General features: G+C 36.9%; 1 protein-coding gene across 1 annotated transcript in view; it reads left to right on the plus strand.

Moving 5' to 3' along the window:
• Positions 1 to 22,645, plus strand: part of LEKR1 (leucine, glutamate and lysine rich 1) — a 275,552-nt gene that overhangs the window by 159,367 nt on the left and 93,540 nt on the right. Inside the window, exon 9 of the mRNA XM_071214463.1 lies at positions 18,022 to 18,103. Coding sequence (XP_071070564.1) covers positions 18,022 to 18,103 — 82 coding nt within the window. The remainder of the gene's footprint in view (positions 1 to 18,021; positions 18,104 to 22,645) is intronic.

The following is a 22,645-nucleotide window of genomic DNA, read 5'->3' on the forward strand; positions in this document are numbered from 1 at the left end:
TTCAAATGTTCCCCCCAGCCTTCCCCCCAGTTCCTTGGGCCATCTGACCCATCCTCACAACCCTAGACCCCCTCAAGCCTGCAAAGCCCCACCCAAAGTTATGCCTATGGTCCCATCTTATCCCTTCCCTGTACAAATACTTACCTCCAGCTTATCATAGATTTCACCCATGTAGGTGTCAGCTTGCAAACTTCCCTCTCCCCCCCAGCTTCCTTTAAGCCTATCATTCTCTGTCTAGCTCTCTGAGACAGCTTGGTTTACTTATTTCAGAGAGGTCATGTAGTATTTGTCCTTCAATGTCTGGCTTGCTTTACTCAACATAAAGTCCTCAAGATTCATCCATGTTATCCCATGTGTTTGTACTGTATTCCTTCTTATAGATGAGTAGTATTCCATTGTATGTTTATACCACATTTTATACATTTTATTTATCCAGTCATCTGTTGATGGGCATTTGGGCTGATTCCAGCTTTTGACAATAGTGAATAATGCTGCTGTGAACATTGGTGTGCATAAATTGGTTTGTGTCCTTGTTTTCTCAGCTGTGGCTATTGGGAGCTAGTTGAGTTGGCTCCTGTGGCCCTTTGAAATAGCCCTGTTCCTGTGAACTTTGTTTTTTTGTTGTTGTTGTTTCTTTTTTTCCTTATTTTCTGGCACTACAAGAAAAGCTCATCTTGTATATTTTCTACCACAATCTTAGAATCAGTCATTTCTTGAAGGAGTCCTGATTCCTTTTATTGGAGAATGGTATTAGAAACCAAGCCCTGGGCACTTGGTGTGCTTGTTGCGACTGGGGTGTTATTGCTTCTTGGCCTTCTCGGCTGACAGAATAAGGACATTATCTAACTCATGTATATATACATATCTATAAATATTTCTATATGTAACTATCTATAAAGCTAAATATGACTTCTAACTGATGTTTCTAACTCAAATCTACTACCACATAGATCTCTCTTTCTTGCTTCCTCAAGGGGAGACTTTTTACTATATACCTTATATTTTAAAAAATATTTTGACATTTGAATGTATTATTATTTATAAAATTAAATAAATAAATTTACAAATAAAATAAAACTCTGAATAGGCCATGCCAATATTTTAGTCTTAAGAGGGATGAATAAATTTAGGATAGATTAGCTAAATACATATTTCTCATTTAAAAACAGGTTTCCTAAAATGCAGTACTTCACCCAAGTCAAATCATATTGCTCTCGTCTCTCTTCCATTTCATCCTTTTTTTTTTTTTTAATTTATTTAATGCCCCCCCTCCCCCGGTTGTCTGTTCTCTGTGTCTATTTGCTGCGTCTTGTTTCTTTGTCCACTTCTGTTGTCAGCAGCACGGGAAGTGTGGGCGGCGCCATTCCTGGGCAGGCTGCACTTTCTTTTGCGCTGGGCAGCTATCCTTACGGGGCACACTCCTTGCGCGTGGGGCTCCCCTACGCGGGGGACACTCCTGCGTGGCGCGGCACTCCTTGCGCACATCAGCACTGCGCATGGGCCAGCTCCACATGGGTCAAGGAGGCCCGGGGTTTGAACCGCGGACCTCCCATGTGGTAGACGGACGCCCTAACCACTGGGCCAAGTCTGCTACCCATTTTGTCCTTTTAATCTGGCTTATAAAATAAGCTGCCTCTTTGAGTATTTTAGTTTTTTAGAACAGTAAAGTATTGGAGAACATGTTATCTTAAATTGCATATAATAAGTAATTAATGGGAACATAGGAAGTAAACATCTTTCATATTTGAAAAAGGATGTGATAGTGTATATGGGATTTATGGGAATAAAAGACAAAGAGAGAAGAAAGGGAATGTGTTTTCATTAACTGAAACCTGCTCTATGCCAGTCATTTGACTAGTTTTCTCTCATTTCCTCCTCACAATATCCGTATGGGTAAGCTTTTATTGTCTCTGGTAGACATAGAAAAGTAGTCCAGGGTCACACAGCTGAGATTCAAACCCATGTCTTTGTTACACCAAAGCCTGTGTTGGCTCATTAATCATTTCAGTGAATTCTAGAAAGGCACATGAAAACATTGAAGTCCTTTTCCTTTTTTTTTTTTCCTCTTTAAAAAGGTTTCTCTCACCCACCCTTACAAAAGTAGATAGTTGACTTAGCAAATCTTCTAGGAGTTTAGTCTAAAACAGTGTTTTCCAAAACTGCTTTACCCCAAAAACATCTGGGGCTCTGGGCATGGGTATGTGAATGGGAAAGGGGCTTATTAACAATGTATATTCTTGCATGTCAGTCCAGACACACTGTTAGACTCTCCAAAGTCCTGAGACTCTATTTTTAATAAGTGTTCCAGGTGGTTCTTGTGGCCAGGCAAGTTTGGTACTAGTCTTAAAAAAAATCATAAGGAATGTGGAAAAAAGGATGTTCACACTGTAGTATAGTAAAACTGGAAATGGCTTACATTTTCAAAAAAGAAGTGCTTTAGTAAGATTTCTTAGTTACAAACAGCAGAACCTAACTCTAAACAGCAAAGGAATTTATTGAAAGGATATTACTTAGATAATCAGAATCTCTGAGAAAGTGGAAGAAGCAGGCTTAGAAAATGGTTAGGAGCCCAGGGAAGCTAGGATGCCAGAAGCACAGCCAAAATCATGCCACAAGAGCCATCTGGGAAGGATGCAGCTGCTGTGACTTAAGACACTAGACAGCTTACCCGGCCCCTCTTCCTCTGATCCTAAATACTGTTTGGCTCCAGAATGAATCCTCTACTATTTCCTTCTTTGTTCAATTGTTATATGTTCAATTGGATAAGATCTTGGGAAAATAGTTTAGAAAAGAAGAACCATGTTGAGCCACTAACTATTCTATTTAGAATGGGTTACTAAAGGAGTGTGTTGCTGTGTAAAAATGGCATTGTGTGTCTTTAGAGCAGAATAGCAAATCCAGAAGTAAAATCATGATTTAATATAAAGGTTATTAACAAAAGGGAAATTATAAGTGGTGTAGGTATAACTAAAGCAAAATAAACTAAGTACACCAAAATAAACCTCAAAAGAAACCTCAAACTAAGTAAGAAAAAAAAAAACAGGTAATAAAGAGCAGAACTTATCCTAATTATGGGGAACAAAACAATACTTAAAAAGTTCAAATGGTAATATTGACAGATTTTGCCTACTAAAAGGTAGCATTTCTGACTTTAAAAACTGCCCAACATAAAAATAACATACTGACAAAAAGTATTTATAACATTATGGTTTATAAGGAGCTAATATCCATAACATATAAAGATTTTATTCAACTGTGAAAGGAAGCTCCATGACTCCAAGAAGGTAAATTGTTGAAGAGCAGAAAGAGACAACACAAGAAATACGCATAAATAAACCAGCACAAAATGTTCAATTATGCGTAACTAAATAAATGAAAAGAAAATATTTACTCATTAAAATTAGTATAGACTTCAGTAATTAGGTGTCCCTTCATTTATTGGTATAAATTATCATATTTTTTGTTAATCCATAGAAATGTTTGCACCTAGCAATCAAATAATCAACTGCAGAATTTAGGCTTAGGAAACAGTGCAGAAGAAGAAAGTTATTTATAGGTAAAGATCATATTTATAATAGTGAATGATTAGAAATAACTTTCAGTGCAGAGTGGGAGTAGCTCAGTGGTTGAGCACCTTCTTTGCACTAATGAGTTCCTGGCTTCAATCCCTAGTACCTCCTAAAAAAAAAATCCACTCCTCCATTTCTAAATTGGCCACAAATGTCATCATCCCAAGCCCTTTCTTTAAAAAAACCCAAAAAACTTTTAACCAACATGAATAAAAGGGGTAAATAAATTATTACACACCAACTCTTGGAATATTATATATACTTTAAAAATAACAGTATGACCACTGAACAACAACATGGGAAAATATTTATGATTATAATATTACATAGTCAAAAAACCATAATACTGTATTTACATTATAATTATGATTATGTCAAAATATATATTTGTGACTAGAAGCCAGAAAGCAATATAATGATTAAAATATGAATGTAGTGATTTTTTTCCTCTTTTAAAATTTCTTCTGATGTTTTAATAATAAGCTTTCTTTTAAGAAAAGAAAAAAAGCAATCATACACATCATTCAAGATCTAGCTCATACTCCACCTCCTACAATTAAAAAATAACTCCCTCAAACAATGTAATATTAATCCTGCTCCTCTGTTCTCTTCTTCCCCACTACATATTTTCTGTTTATAATCTGATTTCATCTCTGTCCACTATCCAATAACCTGTTCTACAGCCTCTTACCATAACACTTCTGTTCCTACCTGGTGGCCCTGAGCCTTCATGTCCCAAAGTTCCCCATTTTCTTCAGGAAGTATTTATTAGGCACCTACATGTTCCAGCGTGCTCACTTAGTCTTTGCTTTGACTTTGGGGTACAGGTGCTCTCCAATCTTCAGGGGTCCTCACAGGACTTCTGCCCTCCTACCTCCATGTGGTTGAGTATGTGTGGCCAGTCTTTTTTTTTTTTTTAAAGATTTTTTTATTTTATTTCTTTCTCTACCCTCCCCCGACCCACCCGAATTGTCTGTTCACTGGGTCTATTTGCTGCGTGTTCTTCTTTGTCCGCTTCTGTTGTTGTCAGCGGCACGGGAATCTGTGTTTCTTCTTGTTGCGTCATCTTGTTGCATCAGCTCTCTATGTGTGTGGCACCATTCCTGGGCAGGCTGCAGTTTCTTTCACGCTGGGCGGCTCTCCTTACAGGATGCGCTCCTTGCGCATGGGGCTCCCCTATGTGGGGGACACCCCTGCATGGCACGGCATCCCTTGCACGCATCAGCACTGCACGTGGGCCAGCTCCACACGGGTCAAGGAGGCCCGGGGTTTGAACCGCAGACCTCCCATGTGGTAGGCGGACGCCCTATCCACTGGGCCAAGTCTGCTTCCCTGGCCAGTCTTAATTCAAGCCATTCTTGGCAGTATTTGTTGTGTGCTGTTTATATTAAGAATACTCTATAAATCTTGTCATTCAGGTTTATTTAGTGTTCCTTTCTCTACCATCTTATGACATTACTTTTTAAATTTAATGAATTTTATTTTTGTTTCCTAGGCTGCTTAGGCAAATACCATGAAATGGTTTGGCTTGAGCAATGAGAATTTATTTGCTCACAGTTTTGAGGCTAGAAAATGTCCAAATTAAGACATCGTCAGGACAATGCTTTCTTCCTGAAGACCATCTGCCAGTGATCTTTGGTTCCTCTATCATATGGCTAGGCACACGGCAGTATCTGCTGACCTCTAACTTCTCTTCCAGGTTTTACTGATTTCAGCTTCTTGCTTCTGTGGCATGCTCTCTCGCTCGCTCTCTCTCTTGCTCTCTCTTTCTCTGTATTATAGTTTTTCCATCACCTGAAAAAGAAAAAAGATACCTTGTGGCCATTAGCAGGCACTCCTCTTATCCTTCCCTACCCCTTTCTAATCTGTCTTTTGTCTCTATAGACTTGCTTATATTGAACACTTCATACAAATAGAATCATACAATAGGTGTCTTCTTTCACTTAATATAATGTTTCCGAGGTTCATTCATATTGTAGCATGTATCAGTGCTGCTGCCTTCCCTAATTAGTAGCTTCTCTATTAAAGTGAAAAAATCTAAATGAGTGACATGGTTCAGTTAAAAAATATACTGATCCAGGAGTCAAACACTTCTATTTTCTGGCCCTGTTTATGCCTTTAGCAGAGTCTTTGGACAAGTTATTAATTTCCTTGACTGTCAATTTATTTATCTATAAAATAGGGATGGAATAGTTTTCTTCACCTACCTTAAGATGTTATGAGAATAAACAAGATAAAATGTAGTAATGCCTAAAGAACTATTTAAATGTAGAATATTAAACTGCATTTAAAATGGTTTTCCTGATGTTATATAAAACCAAATTATTATATTTAGAATAAAAGTATCAGAATTTCCTTTAATCATAGAGGTACAATATAAATTTTAATTCCTGTTCTCCCCAAGTCACATTTGCCTCTACTAATTTATCTTCTGGTCAACTTTGGTGAGCTGTACCAGTTGTCTGTCTGCTCTTAGATTAGGTTGCTGAAGAAGGGAGTAACTATGATTCATTCAAGAGCTATCTATTATGTGGCCATACCATACCTGCAAGGTATGATTTTCAGAGGGAGCTCACTGTGGTAAACCAACCAGCCTTTACAGTTCCTTTTGAACCCTTGGACTGCAGTTGGAATAATATAACCTTAGCTTCCAATAAAAGGGGTGAAGTACTGGTTTTACAAGCAGAAAACCAAGATTTGCAGTGCTCCTTAGTTGTATTAATTCAAACAAGCCCTTAAAGAGACCAGCTCAATATTGAAACACAGAAGACTGCTTCTATACCTCCCTCCGCCCTCCTCCCCCCCCCCCCCCCCCGCCCAATACAGGGAGACACAAAAGATAGCACAGTGTTCTCAGAATCTCTAGAGAAATTGCAAGCCAGACAGTTTGAAGTAGAACCTAGAGAGTTGTTTTTAAAGAACCACGTCCCATTGGCACATGGAGTCTAATAAGGCGTCTCCTGTAGAAGCCACTTGGTTTTGATCATTGGAGTCTTAATATGATTATCTTTGTTTCCTCACTTTTTCATTTGCTTGTAATTTGTGCTTTCATGTAAAGATTATATCTGTTTTGCATATTATCTCCATTTACAAATGATTGAGTCTTAGAGGAATTTTCTCCAATTATCTTAGATATCCAATATTTAGGTATCCAATCTGCCTCTTTCTCTCCTGTGAGATAGCCAAAGTTCTGGATTATTCTCTAGTCTCTTTTCACCTATGCTCTTGAAACTTTCTCCCTTCCTTATTCTTCGCCTCCAAAGTCCTTCTTTTCTTCTTCTAAGGCTAGATCTTAGCCTTGCCACTTTCCCTGCCTTGTCTTTTTACCATCCTCCTCAGGATCTTGGGATACATTTTATACCTCATCCTTTTTTTTTTTTAATATGTTTAATATCCAATGGATTCTGTCTCTTGCCTAATTTCCCAAAATTCCCCCTTTCATTCTTTCTCTCGTTCTTTACTTGTGGCCTAATGTGACTGCGTACTCCCTTCCCACCCCACCTCCACTCCACCACCCACCCCTGCAACTCAAGGGCTTTTCTTTCCTGCCCATTCAGATACAAATCACCAATTTATTAGGTCATTCAGCAATATTAACCAGGCACCTGCCATATTATTACAACTAGACTTGGTTGGGAACAAAGTGGTAGTCATTTTGTTTTCTGTTATACATGGCTTCTATGCTAAACATGATACATCCTCAGGCAATCTCCAGCTAGGCAGTAAGGGGGATGCCACCCTGTCACACATGGACTTACCTCAGCATAGGACACATGGGCTGCTCATAGACATTTGCAGATCATCCATGTTCACAAGGCCAACCGCATGAGTAATATTGAAACTGTCTGAATGTCTCTCACCTTACCAGCATCTCTCTCCCACTAGCCCACTGCTCTTGCATCACTACAAAAATATTCTTGAGTTCAGGTATCTTTCCTACTACATTCTAAACAGTAGCTAATATTCACAGAGCATTTGCCACATCAGGCACAGTGCAGCCACAGACTACCCCCCTCACAATTGCCCTCCTGGGCTAAGCACTTTTATTACCACCAGTTTAAAAATGAGGTTACAGAGACTTAGAGGAATTAAGATTTGCCCAAGGCCACACAACCAATTAGCAGAACTGGAACTTGCCAAAACCTTTGCTCTTAAACTACTGAATTCTATTGGCTGTGAGCATCAAAGCATATGTGTCATAATAATTAATTTATTTTTTATTTTTATTTTTTTAAAGATTTCTTTATTTCCCCTTCCCCCCATCCAGTTGTCTGTTCTCTGTGTCTATTTGCTGCATCTTCTTCTTTGTCTGTTTCTGTTGTTGTCAGCAGCACGGGAATCTGTATTTCTTTTTGTTGTGTCATCTTGCTGTGTCAGCTCTCCATATGTGCAGCGCCATTCCTGGGCAGGCTGCACTTTCTTTCATGCTGGGCAGCTCTCTTTATGGGGTGCACTCCTTGTCATGGGGCTCCCCTACACGGGGCACCCCTGTGTGGCACAGCACTCCTTGCGCGTGTCAGCACTGCGTGTGGGCCAGCTCCACACGGGTCAAGGAGGCCCAGGGTTTGAACTGCGGACCTCCCATGTGGAAGACGGAAGCCCTACCACTAGCCAAGTACGCTTCCCATAATCATTAATTTATACTTCAGGGAGAGCTAGTGTATCAGACTCCTGCCAGGTTGGCTGGTAATAAGCCTAAATTTCCACCTGAGGAAAGCAGAAGAGGGCCCGAGGACAGTAGACACCTGATAATGGGTTGATAATGACGGGGTACAAGAAAGGGTATGTTACGTATACAGGGAATGCTGTGGTTCAGTGTTAGGTTACTTTAATACATGTTTTGATTTACTATTACTGAACTAAGCCCAGTTCACTATTGTCTAGGAAATTCCAAAATTCACATAGTGCTATTATCAACATTTGGTATATATCCTTCCAGGCTTTCTTTTGTGAATATTTATTTTTTATAAAAAATGGAATGATAGAGTTTATAGTCTTCCTTCCTTCCATTTAGTTTATCACGAACATCTTTCCATATCAAATATATTTATAATACCCCATTGTTAGATGAACCATAATTTATTTAATCAGACTGTATTGCTAGACAATTGTTTTCACTTTTTGTTCTATTTAAATAATATAGTAGAACTAACAAAAATAAAATTAAAAAACAAAAATAAATGATGTTGTGATAAACATTATCATGTGTCTTTCCACTTATCTATGAGAATTATACCTTAGAATATCTTCAGTCTTAAACTTATTAAACTTATTTTTATTGTTATTCTTAAATTATGTAGTTGTGTGGTAGGCTTTTTAAAAAAAGAATACAATAAGCACAAAGTGATTTTGTAGTGTTCAAGTACTCTTTTGAAGAATTCTTACCCTTTGCCTATTTTACTGCCATCACAATACAAGAAGAAGAAAGGATGTGGAAACAAAAATTAGTCCTCTGGGTGACTGAAGTATACTTCATCCCCTTCACAGTTCCACACAGAATTAGTCTTCTGTACCGGAATCTCTGTACGTACTTTGATCATAACATACACCAATTCATTAAAGTTGAGGTTCACATGGTTATGTGATGCTACTGGAAAATGTCTTAAATATTTTTAAGTCTAAATATCTTCCATTTATTAATTTACTTTATTAAACCAAAGTATTTTTCTTTTTAATCCCATAAATGTTTTCAGCTAATATTCTGTTCCTCTCATTATAGGTCCATGTCCTTTCCCACTTATTTCACTCTAGACTGTCCCTACCCATAATTAGTATTTTTCAGTCTTGAAAAATCTTACCATGAACTATGCATACATGCAACTGTATAAATTTATCTATTTATACAAATTCCTCAGAAAACAAAGCACTGTTGTGAAACATTCAGAGCATTCTAAGTCCATCCGGATTTTCCCTCTGAGATGGACAAAGCATTATCTTCATTTTCCCAGTTAGTGAAAGTATGGCTAAATGACATATCCAGAGTTTTAAAAAAATAGAATTTAAGACTTCCTATCTTATCCATTCATAAGTTGTCATAGATTACAAGCCCCAGTAATTATCAGTTGTTCCATATTATACTAGATTGGATTAATGTTCAGAATAAAAAAAAAAGTGGAGGCTTAAAAGCATTTTTACATGAACAATTCTGAAGTGAAAGTCTTGATCCTTAGTATTAGAATATAATTCATTTCCAAATTTTAAATATATTCTGATTATCTCCTTAGCTTGTTTTAACAAATTTCTCTCCCCCCACACACACACATCCAAATAATTTTCTGATTTTAATATATCTACATCTGGACTAAATTGCAACTTTTTAGCTATACATCCACACCTGCTCTACCATCTGATTTATAAAAATCTCCAAATGTTATTTCAGTCCCTCTGGCATTATGCAGAAAATGTTAACTGTACTTCAAGAATACTTGTTTCAAAATAGATATGCATCAAACCTCTGAAATATAAACTCTAAAATGAAATGAATTTTTCAAGTGGCTGTATCACTATCCAAGCTTTGTAAAATGTTTGCTAAGGTTAAAATATGTTAATTTGCAATTGACATAGCTGAATACTCATTAAAGAACTTTCTTCTCTTATTGGTTTATATTTTTACATCTGCAAAGGTTTTCTCTATGAATGCTCATTTTAAAAAATTAAGTGAGATGTAACTTTTGCAAAGGGCTAAGAGCTCATCAAACTTGTGGTATAATAGTATACATATGACTAATATCTAAAAGGAGCAGACTGATTAGGTTCATTCAGATAAGTTACATGCAGTCAGAAATCCTAGAATTTCAACCAAATTCTTAACCAACTAATCATATTGCTACATAAAATCATTTAAAATGGTGAAAAAATAAAATAGCATTTAGTTTAAAAACATTATTGATATGTTATTAAAAACAATTTATCATTCACCAACACCAAATGTGGCACTTGGTTATAATTTCTCTAAGGACAAAGGAATATATATTATTAATATTTTTGTGCTGAATCTACCATGGAGCCTAGCTCTACACAGAGTAAATACTAAGTGCCTGTTGAAATAAAATGGTAACATATTAATAAGAAAGTTTAATTTTAAGGCCAAGATATATATTAGATGGTATCATTGAAAACTGTAAAACTATTTTGTTCCATGTATTATATTAATTTTAAACAGTTATTTGCAGGTACTCTTTCTAATATTTCTGCAAAACTTCATTTGTTCTTTCAACGATTTTTTTTTTGAGTACCTTCAAAATGTCTGGAGCTCAGAGAATCTAACAGATAGGTTCCTGCTCTCTTTTAGCTTATATTCTAGTAAGTGTACATTATAGGAGTCAATGAGTGTAAGCCACTTAGAATAGTGCCTGGCACATAGTAAGTACCCAACACTTCTTTTTTTCTTTTCTTTTTTAAGATTTTTAGAATTTTTTATATTTTCCCTCTTTCCTCTCCTCCAACCCTGCTGTTTTTGCTGTCTGTGTTGTCTTTTCTCATTATCTCTCTAGGATTCACTGGTTTCAATCCTGGAGATCTCTGATTGAGAGAAAGGTTCCCTATCAATTGTGCCACCTCAGTTCCTGGTTTCTGCAGTGCTTCACCTTGACTCTCCCCTTGTCTCTCTTTTGATGCATCACATCTTGCTGTGTGACTCACACGGGGCACTGGCTCACCACGCAGGGATTCGCGTGGACACTCATGCAGGCACTGGCTCATCATGCAGGCACTCGCATAGGCACTGACTTGCTGTGCAGGCATGCTTTCTCTTCTTCTTTTTCACCAGGAGGCCCCAGGGATCAAACCCAGTTCCTCCCATATGGTAGGCAGGAGCTCTATCAGTTGAGCCACATCTGCTTCCTGAGTACTCAACACTTATTAGCTATGATGATGATGGGAGATGTATATAGATAGTATTCAAAGCCATGAGACTGGATGAGATCACCTAGGGAGAAAATGTAGATAGAGAAGAGGGCTAAGGACTGAGACCCTGGGGCTCCCCAGCATTTAGAGTGGATCTAAGAATGAGAATCATCTGTAGAGACTGAGAAGCAGTAGCCAATGAGATAGGAGGGAGAATATGGTGTAATGGAAACAAGAGAGAGTGTTCAAGGAGGGAGTAATCAACTGTGCCAAATGCTTCTGAAAGTGCAAACTAGATAAGAACAGAGTTAAATTTTGAAATTTCCAATGTAGAGATCATTGATGACTTATAAAGAGTTGCTTCTGTGGAGCAGTGAATAAGAAAGTCCTATTGGAGTGGATAGAAAGACTGGGGGAAGCGGACTTGGCCCAATGGATAGGGTGTCAGCCTACCACATGTGAGGTCCACGGTTCAAACTCCGGGCCTCCTTGACCTGTGTGGAGCTGGCCCATGCACAGTGCTGATGCATGCAAGGAGTGCCCTGCCACACGGGTATCCCCGTGCAGGGGAGCCCCATGTGCAAGGATTGCGCCCCATACAGAGAGCTGCTCAGAAAAAGAAAGTGCAGCCTGCCCAGGAATGGTGCCGCACACACGGAGAGCTGACACAACAAGATGACGCAACAAAAAAAGAAACACAGATTCCCATGCCGCTGATAAGGATAGAAGTGGTCACAGAAGAGCACACAGCAAATGGACAGAGAGAGCAGACAACCGGGGTGGGGGGGTGGGGGAAGGGGAGAGAAATAAATAATAAAAAAATAAAAATTAAAAAAAAGGGAAACGGACTTTGGCCCAGTGGTTAGGGCGTCCGTCTACCATATGGGAGGTCCGCGGTTCAAACCCCGGGCCTCCTTGACCCGTGTGGAGCTGGCCATGCGCAGTGCTGATGCGCGCAAGGAGTGCTGTGCCACGCAAGGGTGTCCCCCGCGTGGGGGAGCCCCCACGCGCAAGGAGTGCGCCCGTGAGGAAAGCCGCCCAGCGTGAAAAGAAAAGTGCAGCCTGCCCAGGAATGGCGCCGCCCACACTTCCTGTGCCGCTGACCACAACAGAAGCGGACAAAGAAACAAAAGCAGACAAAGAAACAAGACGCAACAAATAGACACCAAGAACAGACAACCAGGGGAGGGGGGAAATTAAAATAAATAAATAAATCTAAAAAAAAAAAAAAAAAGACTGATGAACAAAATTACATATAATTTCTATAACTATACACAATAAGTTTCGCACATTTATATTAACTGAAAGACTATATTAGAACTACCAACTGTACTGATACCAATCTTTAAAAAAAAAAAAAAATTTTAAAAAAAGTATAAGACGAGATGCTCAGCCTCAGTAGCAAGCAGAACTGAGAATTAAGACAATGAGATGCCACTTCACACCAAATGGACTGGCAAAAAAATAGAAAACTTTTTAATGGGTATGAGAAAAGCAGGAACCATCATGCAGTGAGGTGTAAGTGTAAGCTGGTGGCTCCATTCTGGGGAACCATTTGACACTATTTAAGTATGTGTATACCTGTGAACCCATGAATCCACTCTGGGGGCATACAACAGATAAACTCACCCAAAAGCACACAAGATATATAACAAAACTTTTATTGTGAAATTATTTGCAGTGTCAGAAATTTGCAGGCAACCTAAGTTCTATCACTATAGAAGAAATAAAATGTGATATATGCACAGGATGAAATATATGGCATTCAAAAAGGAATTAATCAAATCTACATATAGCTACATGGATAGGTCTCAAAAACAAAATGTTGAATGAAAAGGTAAGCATTAGAATGAGATTTATAGCTTAGCACCATTCATGTAAATTTTTAAACACCTGCAAAAAGTACTATAGTTTCATAAACATGAGACAGATTAGAAGACATACATTAAATTCTCAAGCATAGGTACCCTCTAGAATGGATTGTTCCCAAATGCAAATAAACAAGTCTCAATAACACCTGTCTTAGAAAACTAAACAAAACAAAACCCTCCTTCTTAGCACATCCTCTCTACTACAACTGAATTTTTCTGTTCTCCAGTCACAGAATCAAATGGATTGTGTTTAATTTCTGACTCATCCTCATCCCCCCACCCCCACCCCCCGACCCCTTCCAGTTCTCTGCTTCTTTCTGATTTTTCTTCTGGATCTTGGGCACCCAGAACTGAACTGATTATACTCTTTGGTACAGAATGTGCTATTTTTAAAATATATTTATATAATATTTCAAACTCCAAAAAGTATAGAGAGTAATATAACAAATATGTGAATCTATCACCCTTATTTCAAATTGTTTACAATTTGCCATTTACTACATAGATATTTTTAAGTAAAAGAAAAGCACAGTTGTAACCCCCAGTTTTACTCCATTCAGTGTTAACCACTGGTGACTCTAGGTCCAAAGAAAAGATGAAATTCAGAGCTGAATGGAGGAGTGATCTTAAGAGCACCACACCAATGATGAAAGCTAACGTTTAGGTAGTACTCCCTATGTGATTTCCATGCTTCACATGTAGTAAGTCATTTAATTCTCAGGACAATCGTATGTAGTAGTAACCATTTATAGATAAGGAAACTGAAGTGTCTAAAGTCACACAGCTAGTAGGTAGCAGATCCAGGATTTAAAATTAAGCTGACTGGCTTTAGAATTTGCATACTACAGCTCAATACTCTCCTGCCTTACAAATATGTTAAAAAGTGTTGAGCTTTTTTCTTTTTTCTTCAATTATCTCTATCACAATATATATTTAAAAACAGACTTTATTTTCTCATTAAAAAAAAAAAATTCCCCTAAATCTCTGACTGCCAATTCTCTTCCTGCTTATTTTTCCATTCTGCTACCTGAACCTGGAACCATTTTCTCCATATAATACTTTGAACCAGATTTTTCAATTTTTGGTGTTTTCTTTATCCATAAAATTTTAAGCCTGAAATATCTTTCCATTGTAATTGCTGTCTCAAGAATTATGTTAACTTAATATACCCTCCAAATGACTGTAAAGTTTTATATCCTTCTATAAAATAACTGTAACTATGAGTGCCTTTTGTATTTGCAGTTTCTGGAAGCCTTTTGGAAAAACAGGATTCTCTTAAATCACTAATTACCCCAAATCTGATGGCTGTGTAATGCCATCCAGCGAACAGCTGGCTTCATATGAAGAGAGGCTAAGAGCTCTTTTTTGTCTTGTTCATTTAAAACCATTTGCTTCTTATTTAATATCTGCAAAGACCGCAGTCACATTGCAGTAGAATTTGTTGTTGTAAATTTTGGATTGTTTCCATGGGTTCCGCCTTACATCTGCATGGTGTTTAAAGCCAATGCTTCCTTTCTTTTTGTAGGCATTTAGGGCCTTTTGCCTCATAATCCAATGTCATGCTGAATGACAGGAAATTGAAGTTGAATTTATTTAACTATAGAGAAGGACTCCACAGAACAATACACTTGTTTAAGAACTCCTTGCCTCAGAAACTGAAGGAGCTGTGTTGTGCAGGTGGCTTAATCTCTCTGATGCTTATCCTGCCTTGTTGCTTTATTTATTAAGGACAGAAACTGGGCACTCTACTTCCAAAAACAAAAGGACCCTACTCGTCTACCCGAACCTATAATAAACCAGTAGAACACTTAACGCCTCATTCAGAACAGCAAAGATATGCCCTTTACTTATATATTTATTTTCACAATTCATAGAACTTTATTAGAGAAAATATAACAAAAAAAAAAAAAGCAGCTGTGAAAATATATTAATCAACTCATAATTATACCCTAGAGTGCTGTTTACATTATGGATTACTCATAATGAATCTTTTTTTTAAACGATTTTATGTGGCATCTTTTCTGCTTACATAAACTGATTTCTTTGTTGACATTACTTGTATTTTCTGTTTCCATTTACTTCCTATGACGGCTTTCAGAGGTTCCTCTTTTTCAGAGTAAAACATTTATCTACCTTCTCTGTTTTTAATCAGAGATGCTGTAAACCACATGGCAAATAATATTGGAGGAAGTGGATATGTCTACTCATTGGATACTTTGAATTAATAATTATGCTACCCATGCTTATCTTGAAATAAGGAGAAAGGAAAATTTGGGTTAATAGATAGAATACTGGAAAGTATAATAGCTTTCCCATTCTTGCTGAGTTGGGTCTTGATTTAAAGTAACTTATTTTACTTAAAATCCAGTAAATTATGATGTACAAGTACATTCAAATGTGAGCCTAAGAGTACTTTTCAGTGCTATAAAAATGAGTCACGTTAGCTACCACTTTTATTCTAATTTTTCAGGTTTTGAAAATTAAGTGTATACAATCCATATACCAAGTACCAACTCTTTGGGGTTTACTTTTAAGATAATCAGTTCTTCCTTTTAACTAGAGCTTCATTTAGAAGTTATAAAATTTATCAGATGGGCTCAGATCCATGCTTCATCTAGGTTATGATTGTATCTTGACAAAAGGACCAAGAAACATTTAATGGAAGGATGTAGTTGTTCTCTCTAATGTCAGCCTCATAAAACCAGTCACAACAATACCATATTTATCTTAATATCTTTTGTTATTTGTATTAATTATTAAACTTTCAAGAGTTTAAATCTAAACCACCCCTTGGAGTTAGAAATTCCACCAACTTGCTACATGTTTTATGTAAAAAAATACTTTTTTGGTCTTTAGTATACCTGTTTAAAGATTCTGGGATATGGTAAACAGATCTGTGGCCATACTAATCACATTTTTGGAGGCAAATATTGTATCCCTTTGCAGATTTTATATTTTGAGATTCAGGCAACAGAGTAGAAAGAGAGGGACTTTGGAATCAGGCAGACCACTGATTAATTAATTAATTACTCTGATCCTTATGTTCTTCACGTGTAGAAATAAAATGTAAACTTTTTTTTTCTATGGTACTTTTGAGTGTTGAATGGGATGATATAGGAGATGGCACCCTACACAGTACCTGGACATAGTACACCATCAACAAGCATCAACTTCCTTCCTCCTTATACTTTAGAGTCTGAGTCTAAATCTTTTGGCTGTGCCTATGTGAACAGAGCCTCTCTGCGTGCCCACTTGAGCTTAATAACAAAGCAACATATTATAGAACATTAATAAGAGATTGTGTCATTTCAAAAGGTTATACTCCCAAATAAATCATGTTTGTTATTTTATCCTTTCTTCAATATAATATCACTTGATAAATGGAAATGATGTGCCCCACAAATATTATCTATGAAATAAGTCCATATTAAATCCTCTTTTGAGAGTTCAGCTCCTTAAATTCATCCCTTCAGCTGAGTTTGAAATCTTCAGTCAGTTTGACAGCTGGCTAATGCATTTAGTGAGTGTAAGACACAGGGATAGTTCTTACATAAGACTTGGGGAGTATCCTATTTTTACCTCATCTAAAAAGTGGGTCTGTTAGCACCTATATGGCAATTTGAGGAATAAAATTAACCTAAATAATTTTAAATAACTTAAAGGAAAATGCTAGATTTGCATAAATATTTACACATATGTCTGATCAATTCTAGTTAAAACCTTTATTGACAGAATTTTTTTTTTGCTGACTTAAGGATCTGCCTTTTCTTTATAAACCAAAGTTAAGAATATAAAAATTTCTTGTATTTATGGGTTAAAGATTTCTATAGAAACTTTATGTATTTATATGGATTCATAAAAATGCTAAGGTGTACTCTTAAAATATGTAATTAAAATGCCTGAGTAGATATAACCTAGACATTTTATAATTCCAGTGTTTAAACTATATTCCAGTGTTTAAACTATATTTTCTATAGAAACTAGTTTGTCTATCAGTGTAAGCTCCTTTTCCACATTACCATTTTCCTGAAAAGAGTGCCAGTTGTCTGTCATCAGATTAGGGGTCACATCATTGTTCCCCCACACAGGCTAATGGCAGGACTCGGATAATTCAAGCCATTTGCTCTTTCTACTTCAGTTTCAGTTCTGCGTGCACACATGTTAGACGTGGCTGTTCGAATCATCCAACTCAAACACTACTTTAATTCCCTACTTCAAGACTATAGAAGCCAATTTCCTGCTTGTATATTCTAGGCTTTGAAAGTCATAAAAATGCCTTTTAAAGAGTTAACAACTTCTTTACTGGTAGCCTTCCACATGTTTTGTCTATTTCATTTCTACTAGGAGGCCTCAGCAGAGCTTCTCGGCACCAGACCACGAGAGTTTAGGCAATCAAGTTTTTCAGAAGTGAGACACAAGTTTGGAAATTCATATGTGTCTCAAATTTTCTTTGAGAACAGTAGTAAAATTTGTCCTATTAGCTGTTTATGTATTAGCATGATGGTGGGGGTAGGAAGAGGCCAACAAATATGGGTCTGTCAGAACCCCTTAATTCTGTGGGGTATTGGTGAGGGGGGCTGAGCAGCATGTGAGCTACCTAGGGTCATCCAGAGTGAAATAAGTATCTGTATTACTCTTCAGGAGCTGGGCGGCAACTCTAAAAGAATATGATTTACTCCATGAAAATATCTGAACACTTAAAATTTACTAATCAGATATACTTTGTATCATTTCAGATTTACAATGTCAAGTAGAAGGGCTTGGGCTGAAGCTTCAGAATGCAGTGACTGAGATGGACAACTATAAACAAATGCTCACGTAAGCGGGTGAACATTAAGACTGTAAGAGCACAGTACCCTGTCAATGTGTCACAAAAAAGGATTTAGAAAGACCCCCTATGAGTTTCATATAACTCTTTTGGCAGTGATTCCGTTGCATGGGTGTAGTCTACTGCTGCTTTCATTGGCTACTTTTCTGGCCTAAATTGTATATTGAAGAACCTGTAAACATTTTTAAATACATGAAGTATTTATTTCCTTCAATAGAAAGCTTACCAATAAAGCCTTTTCTGATTATTCAGATGCAGTAACTAATATGAAATATTCTCTGAGCCTTCTATCCTATCTTTGTCTCTTTATGGTCTGCCCATGAGAAACCACAGGGACATTCTAACTGATTCTTAAACTTACCAATTTTAGATTCAAAAAGAGAGCTCAGTACCCTTGACATGGTAGAGTACTTATGTTTTCTAAAAATGATAAAGAAAATTTTAGAAAAGAAATTATAAGAAAATATCCTTATAAAATATCCAGAGAACTATTTATTTTTAAAGTGAATTTTATTTTAGAAAATTTTAAAATTACTTCATAAGATACATATAGTACATCTATAATTATAATATTTAAATAGAATTTATTTAATGTTTGGAAAAAAAGTAAACTTTTTCTTTACTTTGTGCTATGTGATCTGGTAGCTCTGGTTTTCCAGTTCCTGTATTTTAGAAAGATGATTCTCTTAAGAAATATAAATATTTAGAATGCTTAGCAACCAAATGCTTGTGTTGACCATTGACTGCTCTTTATGAACATTGTGTTTAATAAATCTTTAATAAGTAAGAGCATAATCCAAAATATCCTATCAAATTAATATATACTTGGGTTATTTGTGGCAAAATAAGTTGTTTTCGAACAACAAGGAAAACCAAATATTCATGCTTTATAACCATGTGATGAATAGTATAGTAAGTACAGTAGTCTGTCTGTAACTGAGAGCTGGGGTCTAATGCATGAGTGGATGGAGGTGTCATTAGACCAATGGGCTTAAGAGGTAACATTCTGGGAGATAAGAAACATGAAAAAGAGGTAATATAGAAACAAGGTGGTGATTGCCAGAAAAATTAATTTCTTGCCCTCTAGTAACATCAGGAATGGTTTTGGTCATAGAGCTGTCTTAGGTAGAGAGCTGTCCAGTCCGACTAAAGCTATAGTGTGACCTTGGCTTTTTAGAGCTCAAGAAGTGAAGAAAGCAAAGTCCTGGAATAGGGAGGTGGGGTTGTTATGCAACTAAGCTAAGAGAAAATTCCAGGATGCTCCAAGATCCATCATAAAGAGTGGAGTCCTGGGAAGTTAAGAGAGAAGCCAAACACAGAAATGAGCATACTGAGGAAAAGGAATAAAGCTTTTTGGTTGAAACATGAATTGATTTTTGTAGAATAAGTTTAGACAGAATTCTTTGTATATGCAAGGAGTCTTCTACCCATTTAATATTAATACATACCTTGTAGTATTTTTGTTAATTATATTTTAATATAATTTGTGATATGAGTGCTGAGAAATGGTAAGAATCAGAATCAACTAGTGTTGGAGGGCTCTAAAGCCTGTGAAACTACTTACCTATAGGAAATCACTGTACAGTTACAGAAATGGTGATGCTGATATGTCAATGTATAAAACTAGTGCATCCTACTCCTTGTTAAATCTATAAGTACTTCTTAAAAATTTAAAAATACACAAAGTGTTTTTAGAAAATTTGAGTTACGAAAGATAATGCCACTTACGTGGCCCCAACTGCTATAAGTTTTTCTCTGTTCTGCTTATCTCTAGCTGCCCTAGCCATACTTCATCTACCCTCATTCACTATTAGGGTTCATTTGGGGAGGGTATAGGCCTTTAGGATTAGAGCTTGCCCTATTCAAGGCTCAGGTTACTCAGGTTCTCAGTAGAATATAAATTTATCTCATTTATAGGTTAATACCAAATTTGTGCTTTGGCTGTTGTTTTATGATAAATTAAAGTTTTAAAAAAAAAGTTAATTCAAATAAAAATTTTGACGTACAACTTGTTACTTAATTGGAGATTTACTGTACATACCATTAGGGATTGAATCGTATCACCCACAAAAGGCATGTTCCAATCCCAACCCCTGGTCTTGTGCTTGTGAACCCGTTTGTAAATAGGACCTTTGAAGATGTTCTTAGTTCAGATGTGCCCAAACTGATTAAGAGTGAACCACAATGCAGTATGGCTGAAGTCCTTATAAGCAAAAGAAATTGGACACAGAAAGAGAAGCCACAGGGAGCAGCCAGAAGTTGAAAGTCAATAGAACCTAGAAAGAAGACACTGCCATGTACATTGCCATGTGACTGAAGAGCCAAAAAACCCCCCAAATTGCCAGCAAGCCAGAAGGTTCAACCCCAAGACTAAACAAGCCTTCTAGCTCCTGAAACCATGAGTCAATAAATTCCTGTTGTAAAGCCAACCCATTGTATGATATTTGGTTTAGCAGTTACGAAACTAAAATAACACCCAAACTTCTTTGGACTTCCAGAAATTGGAAGATGATATGAAAGTAGGTTTCTTTACACTTTAGTCCTTACCTTTTGTGGGAAGTGGGGATTTCACTTATCCAATCTAAGATAATTCTTTCCTTGTTTAAGAATTTCAAAAGTTGGACCTAAGTTTTGTGGATTTTGACATAATTTAAGGTAAAAGCTTGTTATTATAAGCTAATTGTTAATAGATGTTTTGATGATTTGGAGACACCTAATATCTATTTGGGAAAGAGGCAGTGTATAAATGTATAAAATTGAGGTTCTTTATTTCTAAGGTTTATAAGAAAATATTTTCCAAGGTTTGTAAGAACTAGGCATGTATTTGAAAACAGAGATTTTTATCAGTTAGAATGCTTTGGGCTACAAGAACAGAGATATTCTCCAGTTTTAGCTGCTCCAGCAGTACAGCATTATTACCAAGAACCTTGATACTTTTTCTCTGTTCAGTCTGCTTCCTTCAACATTAGCTTTACCCCAAGGATATTATGCAGATGGTCCAATGAAGCCCACTGTAATGTGCTCCTCACCATGCTCCATCTAATCAACTGGCCCTGTGTAAAGCAGCATTTGCAGGGGCATCTACACCCAGAATAAAGCAGTGTGTTTGGGAATTGGAACTGGAGATATTGAGCAGCTACTGAACCCCAAAAGAGGCTGGGGTTCCTCATATCCCAATACAAACTTCAGTGCCCCCACCAAGTAGCATCTACTGTCCCTTTACCACAACCTCCAAATACAGCAAGGGCAAAGAGAAATAGCAAACTAGACAAGCAGACAGAGCATACAAAGGCTGAGGATAAAATACAACCAAAAATTACCAGGTTTGTGAGAAACCAGCCCCCCCCCCCATAAAAAATAGATCCAAACTCATACAAAAAGTTTAATATCCAAGGAAATCGCTAAATAGCAAAAAGATTTTAAAAATAAATAAAATTAATATGCTCCAAACTATGGCCAATATTGTAGCCATAAAAGAACAAGAGGCCATTATAAAAGATTACTGATTAGGAATTTGGAAGATTAAAAATATGATCAGCAAAATGATCCCATACATTTGAGAACAAAACTCAATTGTAGGAGAAAACCACAGAAGCAAGAAGCTGCAAGCAAATGAACCTTGGAGTAGAAGGAAGAGACCCAGATGCTGCCATGTGCCTTTCCATTTGCAGAGGAATCCAGAATCACAGGCAGCCAGTCTTCAGGAAGTAAGCATCGCCGTGACAATGCCTTGATTTGGACATTTTCTTGGCCTCAAAACTCTCCCCAGTGATGTTGATGCTGCTGTTCCCAGACCACACCCAAAGCTTCAGCCCCTAGCACAATAAATAGCAAATAAACAAATAGCAAATGACTGATTGATAAATGTGAAAGTTTTTCCAAGAGATTGCACTCTACCATTTTTAAAGTTTATTCAGATCTTTGGAACAAGATCAAAGATTATCTCCAACAGGTAGTAAAATTCAGTCTTCAGCCAATTAGAAGGTGAACAAGGCCGTCTATAAAATTGCTTCCAAGTCATTCCTGACGCCAGTTCCCAGAGAAGTTGAACCCTACTCCACATTTACTTACTGAGTCTTCAGCAGACAGAACTGACCTCCGAAGGTTGGGGAGGGATTTATTTATTTTATTTTTATTTTTATTTTTATTTTTTTGCCTTTTCAAGTCTATACATAGTTGGAGCCATACTTTTTTTCTAACAAGTTCTGAGGTAAAGAGAAACAGTTAAAGTGTCCAAATGTTGCAGGGGAAGCTTGATGTTTCCTGATGAAATCATTGCACCCTTCAAAATCGAGTGACTAGCCTCTTATCAAAGGTAATTAAACAGAATGCCTCTAAGGAATTAAAGACCCTTCATTAATGCACGTATTTCTGAGTGACTGGTTTACCCGGAAAACACTCTTGCTTTGGTCTCCATCAACGTTTCTTATAAATATTACACAAGCACTAATTTTCTTATTCTACAAAAGCAGCACTCTCTCTTTTACTTACTACTTGTATTATTAGTCAGGGTTCTCTAGAGAAACAGAATC

The sequence above is a fragment of the Dasypus novemcinctus genome, chromosome 4 (assembly GCF_030445035.2).
Source record: "Dasypus novemcinctus isolate mDasNov1 chromosome 4, mDasNov1.1.hap2, whole genome shotgun sequence".
NCBI lineage: Eukaryota > Metazoa > Chordata > Mammalia > Cingulata > Dasypodidae > Dasypus > Dasypus novemcinctus.